This window comes from Pleurodeles waltl, chromosome 5 (assembly GCF_031143425.1).
Source record: "Pleurodeles waltl isolate 20211129_DDA chromosome 5, aPleWal1.hap1.20221129, whole genome shotgun sequence".
Taxonomy (NCBI): domain Eukaryota; kingdom Metazoa; phylum Chordata; class Amphibia; order Caudata; family Salamandridae; genus Pleurodeles; species Pleurodeles waltl.
Window position 1 is genome coordinate 212,972,392 of NC_090444.1, and position 20,345 is coordinate 212,992,736.

The window sequence follows — 20,345 nt, forward strand, 5'->3', positions numbered from 1 at the left end:
TTTTGAATGCCTCAGTGTCGAATTTAGGTGTATATTTGCAAGAAAGTGGCGCATCGGTCCGAATGCGTCACGTTTCTTGCGTCGCCCCCTGCCCCTCCTAACGACACCGTGGTTGCGCCGTAATTACAATAAAGCGCACCATGGCGCAGGTTAGGACAATAGTGTCAACAGTTTTGTTGCTATTGTGGCGCTTTGCTGCACTAGCATAAAAATGTTTGACACTAGTGCAGCAAAGCACAGGGAGGCCCATTGATTAAAATGGGTGCGTCATTTTAACGCCTGCTCTGAGCAGGCGTAAAACATGGCAGAAAAAATGTCACAGTGAAATGTTGTAAATTTCGCTGCGCCATTTTTTCAGGCCTCCCTGCATCAGAACGCCCCCCTGGCATACATTTTACCTGGCGCAGGCATAATTTGGCGCAAGTGTTTGCAAAGTGATGCAATGCAAGCATTGCACCACTTTACAAATACGGCGCAGGGGAAAAGCCATGTTAGCGCCACCTTGCCATTAAAAGAAACCTGACGCTATGGTGGCATAAGGTGGCTCTAAGGGCTTGTAAGAATGCCCCTTAATCTGGTACGATGAACAACACATCTGACACCGAGGCACTTGTAATCAGACCCTTAGGCCTATTAAAAGGCTTGAGAGATCTTTTAATTAGTCTCTTAGTTTTTCCTTCCTCAAGGAGCCTGATTACTTTTTTCCCTTGATAGGTCAAGTCGGAACCTGACAACTGAGGCCCATATTTATACTTTTTGACGCTAAACTGCGCTAACGCAGTTTAGCGTCAAAAAGTTTTGCGCCGGCTAACGCCATTCTGAAGCGCCATGCGGGCGCCGTATTTATTGAATGGCGTTAGCCGGCGCAAGCAGACCGGCGCTGCCTGGTGTGCGCGAGAAAAACCACGTACACCAGGCAGCGCCGGCGTAGGGGGAAAATGGCGCATGGGCGTCTTAAAATGGTGCAAGTCAGGTTACGTCGAAAAAATCGTCGTAACCCGACTTGCGCCATTTATTTTCGACGCCCATCCCCCATCAACATGACTCCTATCATTGTAAAGATAGGAGTCATGCCCCCTTGCCCAATGGCCATGCCCAGGGGACTTCTGTCCCCTGGGCATGGTCATTGGGCATAGTGGCATGTAGGGGGGCACAAATCAGGCCCCCCTATGCCAAAAAAAATTATTTAAAAAAAAAAAAAAAATACTTACCTGAATGTCCCTGGGGTGGGTCCCTCCAGCCTTGGGTGTCCTCCTGGGGTGGGCAAGGGTGGCAGGGGGGGTCCCTGGGGGCAGGGGAGGGCACTGTGGGCTCATTTTGAGCCCACTTGTCCCTTAACGCCATGCCTGACCCAGGCGTTAAAAAGCGGCGCAAATGCGCCGTTTTTAGCCACGCCCACTCCCGGGCGTCTCTTTTGCCCGGGAGTATAAATACCACGTAAAGGCCTGGGAGTCATTTTTTAGACGGGAACGCCTCCCTTGCATATCATTAACGCAAGGAAGGGGTTCACGCTAAAAAATGACGCACATTCCGGGAACTTTGGCGCTAGACGCCTCTAACGCCATAGTATAAATATGGCGTTAGTTGGCGTTAGTTTAGCGTCGAATTTGCGTCGAAAAAAACGACGCAAATTCGGCGCAACCAGAGTATAAATACGGCCCTGAGTGTCCCCTCCTCATGCCTTCTCTTTCAAGTTACCCTACGTGTTTTCCATGTCATACATACGATAAAAATATTTTTTTTATATGTGTAAACCTCTTAGAGCTACACCTTTTGAATTATTGAGCTGACCTTGCTGGGATTCACTGTGACTTGCAGATCACGCCAGGAGTCAGCAATCAGAGCTTATCCCACTGAGCCGTCTTCATTTACTCCTTTCCTCCCACATGTTTAACAACCATAACTGTGTCCTTTATTTTTCAACTCTTTTTTACACACAAAGTTGCTGGATACTTACTCAAAATCTTAGTCTGACTTAGTAACCTATTTGTCAAAAGAATCCGCATCTTTCTGTGCTAGGTAAATATTTAATTACGATATTGGTAGTTTGGCTTTTCACTTTTTTAACTGAAAGTAACCCAGGATTCCAGGGGACACACTAAAGTAATGTAGAGTTAACAAACGTCCCCTAGAGTAGTTTAGATGTTTAGTTGCCTTGTAGCTCCATTTAGCAACTCAAAATCCTTCAGGTTCTGCTGCACCAAGCACGAGTTACATGGTCTGTGGCTGTACGAACACGGAAGTCCATTAATCAAAAGAGTAGTTGTGCATCATGCACCCCTTGACCATCAAAGATATTACAGGGTTAATTGTCCCTTTGTCACACCCTAAGCTCCTCAACAATCTCCTTTTCACTGCTGAAAGGAAGGGGAATTGGTAAAGTGAGTAAATTACAGAAAAGTAAGGGGCATATTTATACTCCGTTTGCGCCGAATTTGCGTCGTTTTTTTCGACGCAAAACTAACTCCATATTTATACTTTGGCGTTAGACGCGTCTAGCGCCAAAGTTCATGGAGTTAGTGTCATTTTTTTGCGTGAACACCTTCCTTGCGTTAATGAGATGCAAGGTAGGCGTTCCCGTTTTAAAAAATGACTCCCAGGCATGTGCGTGGTATTTATACTCCCGGGCAAAAATCACACCCGGGAGTGGGCGGGGCAAAAAACCCCGCATTTGCGCCTCTTTTTAACGCCTGGGTCAGGGCAGGCGTTAAGGGACCTGTGGGCTCAGAATGAGCCCAGAGGTGCCCTCCCCTGCCCCCAGGGACACCCCCTGCCACCCTTGCCCACCCCAGGAGGACACCCAAGGATGGAGGGACCCATCCCAGGGAAGAAAAGGTAAGTTATGGTAAGTATTTTTTGTTTTGTTTTTTGTGGCATAGGGGGGCCTGATTTGTGCCCCCCTACATGCCACTATGCCCAATGACCATGCCCAGGGGACAGAAGTCACCTGGGCATGGCCATTGGGCAAGGGGGCATGACTCCTGTCTTTGCTAAGACAGGAGTCATGTTAATGGCGTCTGGGCGCCCAAAAAAAATGGCGCAAATCGGGTTAAGACGATTTTTTTGCCTCAGCCTGACTTGCCCCATTTTGGGACGCCCAAACGCCATTTTTCCCTACGCCGGCGCTGCCTGGTGTACGTCGTTTTTTTTCACGCACACCTGGCAGCGCCGGTCGGCTAACGCCGGCTAACGCCATTCAATAAATACGGCGCCCGCATGGTGCTTCAGAATGGTGTTAGCCGGCGCTAATTTTTTTGGCGCAAAACTGCGTTAGCGCAGTTTTGCGTCAAAAAGTATAAATATGGGCCTAAATGTGTTCTTGCAGCTGTTTGTTTTATGTCCTATCAGCTGCATTATGATTGTGAGACAAGGGGTAGCAAAGGCAGTCTCCGCTACTAAAAGGGGAGAGGGAGGGAGAATTAAGAGTTTTTTTGGGGGGCGAATGCATGCCCTTCCAACAACAACAAGAGTCCACAGCACAAAAGTCCTAACGAAGTCCTCACAAGTACCTGTCCTCTGGGAGAGCACTCCTAAAATTGATTGACTGCTGACTCTGTAGTGCAGTTGCATCTAAAGGAGCATTGCCTCAGTTTCGTGTTCCTCTTGAACTAGAACTCTCCTTCAGGAAAAGCCCTCCACCACTTACTGGGTACTGGGATAGAGACAGCGGTGGCTCTTCCACTATGGCAGAGGAGCGTCGCCGCCCCCTCACCCCGCCAGCAGCAGAAGCAAAACTTGAAAAATATATCGATAATAAACCATGTTTGTTATCGTTTTATTTTTCTAGGGGGCGGGGCTATGGGGATGACAGGCACAAGGGGGAGTGGTGTGCAATGTTGTCAGTGTGCATGTGGGTTTGGCCGGCCATATTACGATGGCCAAACCGACATGCGCACTGAGCTGTCTCCAACCCGAGCTGCGTTGCCAGGATGGAAACAGCAGGCACAGGCTCCCAGTCTGTCTGGGAGTGCAATTCGAGGGCGTTCAGGCCAATCTTGATGCTGCTCTCATGCTGTTACCATGAGAGCAGCATCAGGATTGGCCACAGGGCAGTCTGGGGGCCTGTGCCTGCAGTGGAGCCAGAAGAGCGGCGATGCGTCAGGCATTCAGGTAAGTATTTTTTTTTCTTTATTTTTTTGTTGTGTTTTTGTTCTGTAAACGGCCCGCCACTTTCCCCCGACACCAGCCACGACTGGATAGAGTGGAGTACCAGCTGGAATCTCAACCAAATCCCATTGGTTTCTAATTGTGTAAAAACCTGGAATGTACAAACGGGGGACAGGTAGTAGAGGTGAATGTGAAGGGTGTACGGTGTTATCTGCCCCCTGTTGTGCCTATCAGCCTAGCCCTCCCAAGTGCTGGTGCTGTCGCTTATAATGTTAAATTAAATACTCTATGTTGTGATATCCTGTCATCTGATTTAATCCATTAGTTTTTGTGGAAAGTGGACCCGCCAAATATTTGATAAAATGGGGTCAAGGTTATTAACTGGAAAGTATTGCCCTTTCTCCATAATTTGTTTTTGTGGGGTATTTATCTCTCCTACCGTGCCAACTTGTCCCTGCTCTTCTGTCAGCCCAGTGGGTCTAAGGCATTCAGAGGGTCAAAGGTGCAGAATCTAATGCAAGTGGAGCTAACGCTGGGTGATGGGCAGATCCAGTGGTATTTATCAACAACTCCGTCTGTTGCAATGAGTCACATAGAGAAAGAACAAAACAAATTGAAGGCGTTGTCATCAAACAGTGGGCTAGTCTCCATACTTTGTATCTGAACATCTCCAGCTTTTCAATGGATGTATTCAGATAGTTTGTGAGGCATTTACGAGGATTCCAAAGACCTCAAACATGCCTTCCACACTGTCGCTCATTCTGCATTGCATCTTTCTTCATCGCTGGTGTCGAGATGGTACTGACTTGTTGGAGTGAAAAACTACAACAATGTGTATGTTGCTCACTTCACTTGCATACTATGTGCGATAAATGAAGTAATATGACAAAGGTCCGTGTAACAGTTTAGTGACAGAGTCTCAAATGCTGATGTTACTGCCCCACTCCAGGTTTGAGACAGCAGCTCCACTGTTATTTGCAGAGATCTTAGTGATCACAGTCATAGTTTCCTGTAACCACAACTTATGTATGCGCTGGATAAATCACCCACCAAAGCGAGTCAGCAGAATCATCTGATATTCCCAGATCACCCTGGAACACACCTACAGAATTCAACAATGGTGCATATATAATCCTGTTGCTTAACAAGCACTGCAAACCCCAATAGTTTCCCCAACCTAAGGGCACCCAAGTGAGTGTGTTCTGGTGTTTCCATCTTACCTCTCTTGACAGTCTGCCCTTCTCTGCTTCCGTCGTGACATGGCCGGCCAGGTATGTGAAATGGAATCCTGCTAGTCAATACAGACACAGATATGAGCCCACAGGTTTTTGGGGAGGAGTTATTCTTCATGATACATATTTTTACAGCACATAATATCCTTTTTTTGTTCTTGTTTCCCTGCTACCAAGATATTTCTGCAAATAAATCTATGTAGTAAATGCCCATCCTGCGCTCTGCATTGCACAACCCGTCTTCATGTGCTGTGGTGTCATGCAGACGAGTCAGGGTGGCATGTTGCTGCATGTCACCGCGACAGTCAATTGGCATTCAACGGATACCACTAAAATCAATGATGGGGAGTGCTTAATTTGACTATGGATTCATGTCTCTTAGTCACACCTGCTGCAACAAGGTGTGCCACCCCACACCTTTATGGGGGTTCTGTCACTGTCCGGGGTCTCCTGAGTTAATTCGCAGATTGCCCATTTTAACTGTCACTCAGCGCGTGCTTCCTTTCCAAAAGTGCTCCACATAATCTCAGCCACCATCTCCTGAGGTGAAAATGGTGCTAATGCTGTCATAGCCCCGGCTGCATCCCTGCCCCAGGGAGAGCACGGTGCCAGGTCAGGCGGGCTGGATTCTGTTTTCCCCTGCAGGGTGACAGCAAGTGGATGTGCTTGACGACCATCTTCCTGCTCCTGCCCCGCTGACTGGAAGTGGTGTCCGGGGGTCCATTGTGCAGGGTACCAGTGCCCTGCCACTTCTGTGACATCTCCCCCCTTTATCAACAAAACAAAACACGTGCCTAAGGAAGGGAGAGAGAGAGCTAGACAGCTCTGTGTGGAGATGTATGTGTATACGTGTACAGAGAGAGAGAGAGAGAGAGTGAAAAAAGAAAAGGATGGAAAGGAAAGAAAGGGAGCAGAGGAGAGAATGAAGATAACAAGAGAGAGAGAGACTACATCCTTTGGTCTTTGTGTCTCCCCACATTATATTTCTTCAGTCGATCACTTGGGCTTCTCGGGTTGGATGTGGAAGGCTGCCTGACCCTGACTTTGCTTCGTCATTGAAGCTGGGCCCATCTCCTTGAGGTTGGGCTGTCTCATCTGCCGGCTGGGTGACATCCCGCTCGACCTTCACTTGTGTCCCTGCTCTCATCTCCTTCCTCATCTTTGGGCACATGGAACTCTTTGAATTGTGGGCCATTCCGGTTTATGGAGTAGGGCCCAGACACCACAATAAACATTGTCCACTTGACTTCATGATGGTTAGTGGGTTGCTCATGAAAGGAGAGTTCCACTTCAGAATTTATGCATCACACTAGGTCTCTGAGCTTGAGAGTGGATCTGGTCCCTTGATGCCATGTGTCAGTTTGCCTTTTCATCCTCGTCTTGGCCTCCTCGTCACAAGTCACTATGGCGCTGTGATCGGGAGGGGACTTGTGTTCTAGGTGTGGCAGTTTGGTCCTACTCTTTCTTCCTAGCACAAGTTTCGATGGGCATCACACTACAGAGCTGTGCAGGGTGTTGCAATAATCCCGAAAGGCCTGGCATAGGGATTGGCCAACTGATATTTGTGCGAGCTTGGCTTCTTGTACTGCTTTCCTTATGTTACCCATGAATCGTTCAACCATGCCATTGGCTTGTGGCCACAGTGGCATTATCTTCCAATAGGTTATTCCCAGACATGTCATGAATTTGTGAAATTCTTCTCCTGAGGAGGGGGGGTGGGGTCTGTTGTCAGTTTTGAGCATTAGTGGGGCACCCCATGCTGAAAAGATTTAATCTAAGATGGGTAGCATGGCTGCTGCTGACGTGGACGCCACTTAGCGTACTAAAGGGAAACAAGAGTATTCATCAGTGATGACTGGTACGTACACAGCAGTGTCCAGTGGCTCATAGAAATCAATGGCCAGTGCCGACCACACTGCATCTTGGAGATCAGACAGTTGTAGCTGCTTTGGCTTGGGAAGCTTTCCATGGGTCTGACAGAGGTGGCATGTCAGGATCATTTCTTCCTCCAGACTGTCTAGACCTGGGAACCAAGGGCCAGATGTAACAAAGGGTTTTATCCATTCTGTGTCTATGGGAAAATGTGTTCGTACATATGGGCCCATATTCTTTCTTTCAGCATTTTTTGGTACCTACCATTCCTCTGCGACCCTTGTGCATGAGATTTATATATCTTTGGCGTTGGGTCTGCGGTATGACCATTCTGGTGCTACAAAGGAGTATTCCATGCTTCTTTCCAGACAATTTGTTCTACACATTTTTGAACATGAGGATCTAATCTTTATTGACCTAGCTGTTTTTATTTGTGCATCTCCACTGTTGTTTCCTTATGATGCATTTTGCTTTTCCAATGTGATGTCGTTTGTTGATTGCTGTATGAGGTCCTCCACCGTAATCTGGGCAGGGGAGCTTTGCCATAGCACAAAGTTGATGTATTCCTCTGTTAGTGAGGGCGAGGGGCTTGATGTTGGGCAGAGGATGTCTTGACTTGTAGTCAGCAGGGTTGAGATCCCGTCCTGGTTCATATGCAATTTTGAAGTCATATTCCATCAAGTGTATTCCCCACCTTTCAATACTTGGATTTTGGTTTTGGTTACTACTGCTTGATGGTCAGTCAAGATTGTGAATGGCTTCCCATACAGGAACAAGTGATGGTGTTTGCATGCCCACACAGTGGCCAGGCTTTCTTCCTTTGATTAAAAATAGGCCTTTTTCACCTCTTTTAGGCTCCTGCTGGCTTATGCAACAATTCACCACAGAGAGTCATGGCCAGGCTTGTGTTGCACTAGAATGGCTCCTAATCCTCTGGGACTGGCATCTACTGTGAGTTTAGTGCCCACAGGGGTGCATCTAACCAGGCTAGATGGTCTACAAATTCTATCGCTTCCCTGTTAAACACAAATGATTTTTCACAGTCCGTATGAATTGTTGCCCTTGTTTGGTGAGTTCACGGAGTGGAGTGCTTACTGTGGTAAAATCTTTGATGTAAAAAGAGCAGTAGCTCACGAGCACCAGGAATTCCGCTTTGTCGGCCAGAACTTGGGTTTTGTTGAGTGCCTCAACATTGCTTGAGTCTGGCTTCTTCCCTTTCCAGGAGAAAATGTGCCCAAAGAAGATGAGTTCCTCTTTCTGCAGCTTGCATTTGTGTATTAACCTGGTTTCTCACAGGCAACTGCACAATTCCCTTAGTGCTTTATGGTCCTCTTTTGTGTGACCAAACACCAGAATGTTGTCACTGTGTCAGAAAGTTTTCTATGAGCCTTATTACTCTTCTCACCATTTCCCGAAATATTTCAGCTGCAGACAACAAGCCAAAACTGAGATGTATGTAGCGGAATAGTCCCATGTGTGTGGAAAATGTCATGATGTATTGCAACTGAGGATCAAGTTCTATTTGACAGTATCCCTTGAAGGGTTCTATCTTGGAGAATATGCAACCTCTGTTTAGACAGCTGATCGTGTTGTTCAGGTGAGGACCTGGGTGTCTCTCTCTTTCTGTTGCCGTGTTTGGTGGACAAGTCTACGCAGATACGTATATTTTGTGTGTTCCTCTTTGGCACGGCCACAATGGGGGATACCCTCAGAGTTGGTCCATTCGCTGATTCAATGATGGGCTAGACTTCATAACCAACTATTATCATAAAGTTGCAGCAGCAGGTGCTAGGCCAGTTAGCCACAGGTGTTACGCGGTTCCTGCTTTGGTAACAGGACTGCATGTTTGGGATGGCAGCACCACCCAGCGTGGGAGACTGAGTGCAACCAACGCCGTTTGCTAGCTGTCGGACTAACTCCAGGCTAGCTAATAGTGCCTCACCCAAACCTCCTAACCTGTCAGGGTGAAAGGTGATTACGGCGACCTCAACATGACGCTCTGACTCCTCAGGGAAGTTGTAGAAACAGATCATACCCGTTTTGCTTGGTTACTCACACATGCTAAGATGAAACACAAGATGCGAAATGGATTTCAATTAATTTATTGAAGCAAATGCAAATGCTGAGTTAATTAGGTAATTAGGCAGATGAAACAAAGCAAGGCAACCAACATTACAGACAAAGTGAAAAAGATAAACAACCCCACCATTTTGTGTGTTTCTAGATGTTCTAGAGATTCCTACCTAACCCTATGTCTACACCTGAGAGCATAGTGGTTGTAACTCTCTGCCTGGCCCAATCTAAGGGATTATCAAGAGCATCATATCTGTATCGATTAGCAGGGGTCTGCCTGTTGTATGGATGGCAATCCTCTCTGGAGGCTGAGAAGTCAGCATAGCTGTCTGTTGTGTAATACGCATCCTAGGATAATCATGACCAGAATGCCCTCTACTCTCCTTGGCCCTATGTTTAGCTAATATAATGATCCATACATCATTTGCCCAACAGTTTTGATGTAATGATGTGTCTTGGAGACAGAAGCTGGCTTCTGGACTGGCAACATGGGTTAGCATATCATGTATTGCATGTAACAGCCTGGGACAGGAAGTACAGATATTGTGGTACAAAGGCTGATAAATATGCAGTAAGAACCTTGCCTTCCTAGAATGAAGCAACTGACAACATTTGTAAAAGCAATTGCTAAAAAGCAGGCTTGCTAAAACATGAATAAATATGTGGGTAAATATAAACTAATGCACAAGCCACAAAACTAAGCTAAGACGGGGTGCCCAAACCCAGTACTAAAAGGGTCCTCACAACACAGGGTGCTGAGCCACACCTGAATACTTGGTTGAAAACATCCAATTCCAAATACATCTTGCTGTGTCTGATATTTAGTTTTCTGATGATGAAGCATCCTATAATGCATGCAGTATCTTAGTATCCTTGATAACGAGGGACATCTTTAGATATTCAAAGTGTCAGTGGATACACTCCAGTTGTGGTCCAGTCGATCACATTCTGTTGATGGGACTGTAGCTCCTCTATCCAAGCTGGACATGTGATATGGTAATGGGCACAGAGCCCACGACCTTTGGTATGTGAGCAGATCACCCACAGGCTTACCTGAGACAGTTTATACCCCAAGATCTATGCCTTGAGTTACAATGGCCTAAACATGGGATGGGCAATTGGAAAGCATAAGTCACATAATGGGTTAAAGAGGTAGACGCGCAACCAACAAGGAATACAATTGTTCTCTGTGGAAACCTATCATCTTGGGGCTACTCAGACGCAAGGTTCCACAAGAAAAGGGGGCCTAAAGCATGCATAGGCACACGCCCATACATACCTATACATACACGATGAACACATTAATCATGTACTGGGGAGGGAAATGGGGGGTTCCAGGTAGGACAGACCGTTCAGTATTTACCAAGAAGGCCAGCTGGGGTGAAGGTATAATGGCTCTTACTCTAACAAAGATCCATCGGCAGAGACTACTAGCATGTTCGTATCCTACTCTGGGTTACTGCTGTCTCCCATTTAAAAAAAAGGGGGCTACACAAAGAAGCACCTCTTCCTTTAGCAGAGTGGAGAACTCAATTGGAGAACACATCAAAACCACATGGAGTACCTGTCTATACTCTGTCATAGTACATTCTGCAAAAATAAACACTGAGGGTGAAAGCCTTTGAGATATATATATATATATATATATAAAAGAACAATTTATTTACGACACGCACTACAAAGAGCTATAGCCACAAAAACTGATTGCAATTTGCGACCAGTATTTTTGTAACCAATATAGAATTTTTATGAATGGACCTATGTACTCGTAAATAGGTTTCTACAATTCTGATTCAGAGTGGGTTTTAAACTGAACGACCTCATGAATATTAACGAGGTGTGATTTACTCCAACTGGTGGCCTGCTAGGATCAGCAGACCACCATGTCTGTGATCGCCTTTCAGTAAAATAAACCTTTTTTTTGGATGCAGCCCATTTCCTTAAAGGGAACACTGTTAAAAAAAAAGCTCACCTTTTTTTAAACATTTCTGGGAGAATTGGCAGTCGTCTCCTAGCTCGCTGCTTACTGCCCAAAAAAGTTCCTTTTATGAATTGGTTACCACACCAATTCAGGAGTCTATAACATTTCAATGTTTTGACCAGATTATGGTTGCTAAGAACTGATACACCACAAACTGATATGGTATTTAGTAGGGATGCCCACAACACGGGGCCCCTTCCAAATAATGAATTGGTATGGGGGTCACAATCCCATTTTAGGAGTCAGTAAAAGTTTACTGCCTCCTAACTTGCATTGGGACATTATAAAAAGCATGTTATGCAGTTGCAAACTATGAATCAGAGTGCCTGCGTCCTAAAATGTTTTGCACATAGGACACTTAGTACTTAGCCCTGGACTTAGCTACAGACTGTTGTACAGAATCCACAAGTGATTGGTGAATACCCACTCAACCTATTTTGATTAGTTTGTCAAAAGTCAACATTTAAGATTTAAGAGCTCTTTTTTAAAGTACTATGTACCTATACACACACACACACAGACACACACACACACACTCTCGTGAAATTGTATTTGATGTTTAGTGGTACTGTAATGTATTTTTTAACGGTGGGATTATGGGAAACATTAGAAACCATGATGATAGCTATTTTTTTGCCTTTCAGGTCAGGCACATTTGAAATAACTATGACAGTATTCATCATCTGAAGTTTATTAAGATGCTTCTGCTTTGGAAAAGAAGACCCTAAATGAAGGATACATTGTGCTTGTAATGCAGATTTCCCATTACATCATGGTAAAAGCAAGCTGACCTATGAATTCACTCAGTTCAAGCGAAAGTGGACAATGGCTTCTACTTGACGCACGGCTGCCCTTTAATATCTGTGGTATTGACTACAAGGCTCGTCTCCTAAACCAACCATCTTCCCTTCATGAGAAACTCCTTAGAACTTGCATATATCTCACCAGATGAAGCTTACCTCAGCTACAAATGGAAATCCCACAAACCACCACTTTCAAACTCATTTCCAGAAAATGTTAGATATTCCCTGTCCCCCTCTCCTCTAGTAAAATGTGGAAAACGTATTTGTACAATTTGTATCTGTTAAAACAAAACAGAATGAGCTCTTATTTACCTAGATGGTCAATTATCTGGAACTGAAGCGTGCACTCTGTTCTTCTATATTCACCTCTACCACCTTGCATGTTTTTGATGAACCTTCTTACTTCAGTTAAATGTATAGTGCTGTGATCCCTAGTTGGTCAATACTTTAATAATGCATACTGATGCCTACATTTTCCCAACTGAATTCAAACTTGTGAAGATTTAAAAAATTTGATTGTGAAGATGTCACTCACACTGATGTTTAAAAAGGCACTGCTATAAATTTATTTTGATCAGTTTCCGATGAATATTCATGATCTCTCTTCTGTTGTCCAATAAACTGTTAAACCCATCTCCTGGACCAACTGTGGGCCCAAGTTACAAAGGTGCAGTCTCTGCACTCGGGGCCCTCTGTAAAGATATTTCTCGTAACTTTACCTTTGTGAATACCCGAAAGTAGTAAACTTAGACTAAAGTCTAAGTTTATCTGTGTGTTCCTGAGACTTTACACTGCAAATCTAAAGAGCAACAACTAAAAGATGGTAATCTGTGAAATACACATTCTGATCTTTTTACTCATGCACATAACACGTCAATTGAATGATAGACCGAACAGACAACTTAAATGACAAGTAGAGAATAATTTTATTTACAAGTTCTAGCCTTACCGGAAGCAAGGACACCATGAACTGTTGTGTAACTAACTTTTTGCCAACTGGCTATTACTTATTCTTCACCTCAGCATTCCAGACATATCAAGGCAAAACACAATTTACTATCAACACTAACAAGGCCATATGCCTATGCACCCGGGTCCAATCGCTAGAGCCGACATACATGCCTATGACATGTTTCCATCATTACACTTACAACATATGCAGGAACAGGGGGTGGTTAGATGTCAGGGCAGTCTTTCACTGATCCAGAGGAAAGGAGCAACACAACCACCTTACAACCAAGAGATGCAGTTACTACAAGTTAGATATGCCATACTGAGTGCTCACCTATCTCTTTAGAAGACGAGACACATGTAAGGAGAGTCCAATCATTTTATGTGGTCAGCAATACCACTTGGAATGTCTCAAACCAAGAACCAGGGTTTAGGAGAAAGCCATAAAAAAAGGGAAAACATCAGGTATAACAAAGGTAATAGCATGACACCCAAAAGGGGCCAAAGAAAATATATGAACAACGGAGGCCAATAGCTACATGAAGAATCTAGATTTCTATACTCTGCTTAATACAACTAAAACTACAACCAATATCAGGCTGCACTCTCTAGACCTGAGAAGGTCACACATGTTCCGGCGAAGTCCATCAACAATAGGTCCACAACAACATTTTACAAAAAAAGAGACCAGATATGTGTAGCCTCTTTTCAATGTCAGTTCACTGAATACTAGCATCTTCCCTTTAAATGCAGAAGCTCCTAGCATTTTCCTATTTCCTTAAGTAAATCACATAATTCTTGTAAACAAAATCTAACACAGGGTAAATCTGATCACTACCTGTTAACATTTAGCGCCACCATGACTAAAAAGTACATCTGCAATTTCTCCCCTCACATGCGTTTTTCTGTATGTCAGAGGCACTGGGTAGGTTCATATTTGATTATGTTGTGAGTGCTAGCCAAAGTGTGCTGTGCAAGCACTGAGTCACTGTTCATAGTGTGGATATCAAAAGTTCCTTGTAACTGAGCCTGGCTTTACGTGAAGTCTGCCCAATGTATAGCAAATGATATAGCCATCTGAATGAAGACATGTTTTCAAATTTTGCAAATATACTTAGCAAACTTTCTACATACATGGATCCTTAATAAAAATTCACTCCCCGTGCAATTGTGATATCTCAAGCCTGGAAAGGTACCTTAACTCTTGGTCTTCAAAACCTTATGGTGGAATTCAGAAGGATCTACTTTCACTAGCATCCCCTTAACATTTTTGTGGCTCCTGAAACCCATATGGGATTCTCTTTGCAAAGTTTCCTCTATAAAGTGTCACGCTCTGAAATCTACCAATGATTATGATTCAATTAGCGCACAGCTTTAGTCGTATTTGACATTGTATTGGCCAGCATCTAAATGTGTGTGTATGTATACATGTATTTTATGTGTGTGTAGGTATGTATTTATATGGCATTTCTATAGCATGAACCTAAACAAAAGGCAGAGGAGTCCTCTGCCTGGTCACAGACAAGCATAAAGTCAACGAGTATTAGGAGAGGAAGCTGGGTAATGAGCGTTAATGCACTGTAATGTGATCTTTAAAGAGGTGAATCTTCAACTCTCTACTACATTTAAGCATCAATGGGTACAGGGATGTTGTTCCAGATCCTCGGTGCATAGATGGAAAAGTCGTGCTATCTTGTTTTTTCATTTTTTACACTTCTTAGACTGCAGTCTGATGTTGTCCTGGCTGTATTGAGAACCACTAGAAATGGTGAGCTTGTCTGCATGGTACGCAGGGTTGCTGGTTGCAATGGCTTTGTAAATGATGAAGCTGGTTTTGAAGATGCTGAGGACCAGCAAGGGGAGCCGATGAAGTCCCTTCAGGATGGGAGTGATTTAATTATATTTCTTCAGGCTAAAGATGAGACTTGCTGCAGAGTTTAGGATGTCCCTTAGCAGTGTGGAGCCTGGGAGGTCATGGAGTAGGGCATTACCACCATCTAGAATTGAGTGTACGAGGGCTTGAACAGCAATTCTAATGTTGCTTTCTGGAAGAAATGGTTTCACTTTCTTTGTTTTTTGGCAATGTTATCTCTAACAGTGAAATTGGTGTCCAAGGTGAAATCATGTGGCTTGGCATTTGGTGAAAGCCAAGGTTCAAAGCTGTCAAGGTTTGTTTAAATGAGCAAGTTTTGTATGGTATCTTGCTTGTTGTTCTCAGCAAATTACAGGAATTCTGTTGTGGATTGAGCTTCAAGTAGGCGCTGGACATCCAAGTCTGGATGATATGCAAGCGGTGTTTGAAGTGTTGGATGTCAGAAGCAGAGAAGACTTTCAAGTAGAATTGTCTATCATCTGTATATTGGTGAATCTTGATGATCTCCTCTGTGAGTGGACAGCTAAGCAGCTCCATCTAAAAGTTGAAGAGGACAAGAGACAGTATGGAACCCTGGGGGTACCACAGATGAAAGGGATCTTTTGTGACCCAGGGTTGCCCGTGTGAACAAGTTGGCTGTGGTTGAAAAGGTAGAAGGAGAACCAGTGAAGAACACTGACGATGAATCCCATTTGAGACTCCAGGGTGCCTATGAGGGTGGAATGGTCGACTCTATTGAAGGTAGCTAAGTGGTCAGGCAATATCAGGAGACAGGGTCATCTTCATCTGTAGTGGACATTGTCTATGAGGTGTAAGGTAGGTGTCTACGCTGCAACGTGATCTCAAGTCGGAGTGCTAGTCGAGCAGGAGATAGTTATAGCATTTAAGTGATCTTGGAGTTGAACACAGACTGATTTTTCAATGATATTTCTGAAGAATGATAGGTGAGTAATGGGCCAATAGCTGGTGAGGTCTTCAAGGTCTAGTCCCTAGGACTCTAGAAGAGGAAGACTTGGTCTTCCCAGAGAACTTCTGGGAAGATGCCTTGGGTGAGGTGGCATTGACAATCAAAATTAGGTGTAAGAGAGAATCCAGAGTGAAAGGTTTGATAAAAGACAATGGTAAGACACCATCTTCATAAGACGTGACTTTGAGGGAGTTGAGTATGTCTGTGAGTTCTGAGAGAAATAGGGCTCTGAATGGTGATCATAATGCGATTCTGCGGAAAGAGGTGGGTGTAAGAAATGAAGCAAGCTTGGTGTTGTTGATGTGCTGTCAGATCTGTATTTTTTCACTGAAGAAGCGTTTAATAACATTGCACTTTTCAGTGGAGCGAGCTATAGGTGGGTCCGGCAGAGGTTTGATGCAGTGCTGGACTGTCTTGAATTGAGTAATCTGCTTCTGTTGGTGGCAGTACTTTGCTTTGGCTAGTGTGATGAGCTGTCTGCATGTTATGCACAGGGGCTTCTGCATCAAAAGGTCCTTGGGAATTGCGTTTTTCTTCCATTTTCCTTGCTGTCTGCAGATAGATTGTTGATGGTTTTAATTTGCACACTTGTTGTAATTGGGGCATGGATGTTCACATAGCTTTCTAAGAAAATGTTGAAGTTTATTTTAGAAGTGTATTGGTGTGAGATGTGAAGTTGGTAGGGTTAGAGATGAGTTCAAGCTTTAGGTTATCTAAGGAGAAGTCTGAACGATCTTAAGTAATGGTCTTCTCTTTCATACTGATCTTCGTTTGTTGGTAAGGTACTGAGCAGGGAGATAGGGATGGCAAGGTTATTGGTCCAATCCAGGGGTCTGGGTGGGGTTCATTGAATTGTTGGTGATGTTCACAAGACAGGGTTGATGAAGTGGCCTTTGGAGTGTGCAGATCTTTTGTGACATCCTGTACCATGTTGAGTGTATCAATGAGATTGAACAGGGGAGCTATTGGGAGTTTTTTGAACTTGTAATGTCTGGAAGGCTGAAGTCACTAAAGGCGGTGGTGAGAGCATGTCGGATAGACAAAGTGGTGAGGAGATGTGAGAATTCATCAAAGAAGTCCTTGTTCTGCCTGAGAGCCCTGTAGATGAGATGGAAGGTGGCGATATGATTTGCAGAGTGGGAAATGGTATGTCAGCAGCTCTATTGGAGGAGTGTTACTTGTTTGCTTAGGGTGAATGATCAGGAGAAATTATGAATGACAGCAAGGCCTCCTCCTTTCTTTTGAGTGCGGTACACACAATGGATGCTGAAGCCTGTGGGGAGAAGGATGTCTAGAATCTGCGAAGATGTGGGCATGACCTACGTTTCTGTGATGAACAGGGAGTCAAGTTTGTGATAGGTGATCAAGTCTGTAATGAATGGTGAGTGGAGCACTGTAGAGCAAGCATTAAAGAGCAAGAGCATAAATAGGTGCTCTGTACTTTGATGGTGTGCGACAGTTAGTGGGATGAGCACAAGGTCGTGTTTATGTGTTGTGCAAATGCTATGTGATGGTTTGGGTCATCTAGATCTGGGTGTGTCAGTGGGGACTGGAAGTATGGGTTGCTGGGTGAGGCATATGAGGCATATACAGAGTGCTGCATATGACTGAGAATGCTCAGCTGACAATTATAGAGTGCCAGAATTGGGCCAGCATAAATAAATTGTCATAAACTGGTCGAAACTCCCACAAAAGAAGATAGTTCTAAAATTCCTGTTGCAAATACAGTGGGCCATATCTGTGAAAAACTCGAAACAGATGGAAGAGTAATTTGAATATGATAGTTTTAGATACCGGCAGACAATGCAAAGCTTGAAGAGCTAATGCGACCTAAGACGTGTGCAATTGAAGACCACGCCTGGCTGCTGTGTTCTGGATAAGCTGGAATCACAACAGACCCAATTGAGTGACCAGGAAAAGGAAGTTACAGTAACCCAGTTGACTCTGAATTAGGACCTGTATCGTTAGGTGTGTCTGGGGTGGCTAAGTGGGCAGGATTGTATGTATGTAAAATCCTCATCTGGTTGAAACAAACCGATGATAGATGGTTTGCATGGCAGTTTAAAGAGAGGTCAGCATCATTCTAGGACCCCAGATGGTGAACTCTGGCCACTGGAGAAGGAGATGGGTCAAGATGTGGCCACAAATTACTGAGAAAAATGCTTGAAGCCTGTTGTCCATGTACATGAAGCCCCTCTGTCTTGTCTGAGCTGAATTTCAGTGAATTCATCTCAAGCCAATTGGCAACTGATATCATACAGCCATGAAAGTTGGTAAGTGTTTAAGGGACAGAATCATTAAATGTTAATAAAATGTGTGTGTTGTCTGCATAGCACATGAATCTGAAGCCAAAAGAATGGAGCAGCATGTTCAGAGAGCAGACATATAAATTAAAAATTGTTGGGTTCAGGGGCGAGAACTGGTGGACTCCCTAATTCAGAGGCTTTCATTTGAAAAAAAAAGGGGCCAGGAATGCTGTCTGAGTATGATTTTGCAGGTATGAAAATAGCCACTCTAAAGCCTGACCCTCCACTGCTGCCTCTGATAACCTGAGGATTGTTTTTTTATGTGAGACTATCAAAAACTGCAGACAAATCAAAAAGCAACAGGGCTGAAGACAAGCCACCATCCACCTGCACTCAAAGGTCATCAAAGATAGAGATCTAGTGGTGTTGTTTCAGCGCTACAAGGCAGCAGACTAAGAAGTGTAAAAAAGAAAAAAAAAAGGCAGCAGGCCTTCCCCAACTATGCACCCAGGATCTATAACAACATCCCTGTATCCATCAGGACCACCCCACCTCTGCTCCACTTTAGGAAAGGGTTGAATACTCAGCTCTTTAAAGAACACTACACCACAATGCATTAACCGTCTTTAACCCAGCTACATCTCCTATCACTCGTTGACCTTATGCTTTATCTTTGACCCTTCACAATGCTCTGCTACCTTTAGGTTAGAGTTGGGCTCAATAAATACACACACACATACATATACATAAAATAAGGCTTGAAACCAGAACAGCCAATATCCAAACATTTGTAATTCTCCAAATAGTGAAATAGCTGTTTATTGATGAACTTGATGGATTAGGATATCTGACACAGCAGAAAGAAGGATTGTTTCACATCATAGTGCAGCACTGCTTGCAACTCCATCCTTCATACATCGGACCATATTTCCTTATTACTCCTAAGAAGGAAACTTTTTTTCCCCAAAGGTTAGGGACTTCTAGAAGAAGAATGTGGGTAAAATTACAAGGTAAGCACTCTTTACTCTCTACTGTCCCTATGTAAAGATTTAGATAGGTTTCTAATTACTCACCTTGATGATGGGTCTCCAACAAATCTCTACAAACCAGATGTGTTAAGTGAGGTTTAATAAAGCATCTTGGTGCCATTGGCATGTCTCCCAAAATGTGTAGTGTTCCAATTAACACATTAAATACAGTAGCCACATTAAGGAAATGAATGTCCCCTCCTTTATGTACATATGCTAATGTTTACATTTTGCAAGATCCCTAGCTGTACTCACTTGAAGATCTGAAGCTTTAGAAATTAATTTTTAGAAATTAATCCAGCTAGCTATGGTTTATTTTTGAGGGAAGAATTCTACCTTCTCTTCTGCCTAACCACCTTTCCACTGCCTCATCCTCACTTCCACTCCCCTACCTCCCTACCATCAAACCTCAGTGACAACCTTCGTTCTCTTAATGTCCCTGGATAAGAAGTTGATTTGTCAATGATATTGGAACTCTCCCCTGTATTACAGTTGTGCATTCATCTACAGGTCAGGTCAATCTCAGGAATACACATTCCCTGTCTTTGTGACCTTTGAGACCATTAGTAAACATATCTGACCAAAAATAAATTAGAAAAAATAGTCGTCCAAAGTGTGAAGATGTGACACAAGCATACTGGAAGCTCTGCCGAATCTCATCCATTCAGATAGTCGTGGATTTTAGGGAACAGGCGTAGGGCATTCTTCGATGTCACTTCGCAAACAGTTTCTGGTGACAACCCCTTCACATCAGCAATATACTGGCAGGAAAGTCTGATGTTCTCTGGTATATTTCTTTCCTAAAATGAAAGATAACATTTTCAAACGTCGTGGTCTACCTTTATATCTTTCTTAACTTCATACAGTCAGGTTTTATTCTTTTGCAACTTCAGCTCTAACGTGGTTTTCATTACACATATACAAACATGCCTTCATAAAGTACATTTTCTAAATAATATTTTAATACATAATCATAATGCTAATGATAACAATCACCATGAAAGAAAATACACAACGGTGGGCACCCAACCAACACCAACCATGGACCATACCACTGGGCTGCCACCTCATAGTGAAAATTAAGCTATCACAGATTTTGACAAAAGTGATGCTCTAAAAAAATATAGCCTGGCAATATTCATTGTACCAATCATGGGCCACATTGATATCTTCTCTTTCATCTCCACCCATACAAACATCCCTTGAACTTCT

General features: G+C 43.9%; 1 protein-coding gene across 1 annotated transcript in view; it reads right to left on the reverse strand.

Moving 5' to 3' along the window:
- Positions 1 to 9,297: 9,297 nt before the first annotated feature.
- The window catches only part of LOC138295545 (putative deoxyribonuclease tatdn3-A), a 99,419-nt gene continuing 88,371 nt past the window's right edge, over positions 9,298 to 20,345 (reverse strand). Inside the window, exon 10 of the mRNA XM_069233913.1 lies at positions 9,298 to 19,933. Within this exon, the coding sequence (XP_069090014.1) occupies positions 19,790 to 19,933 (144 nt within the window). The 3' untranslated portion in view covers positions 9,298 to 19,789. The remainder of the gene's footprint in view (positions 19,934 to 20,345) is intronic.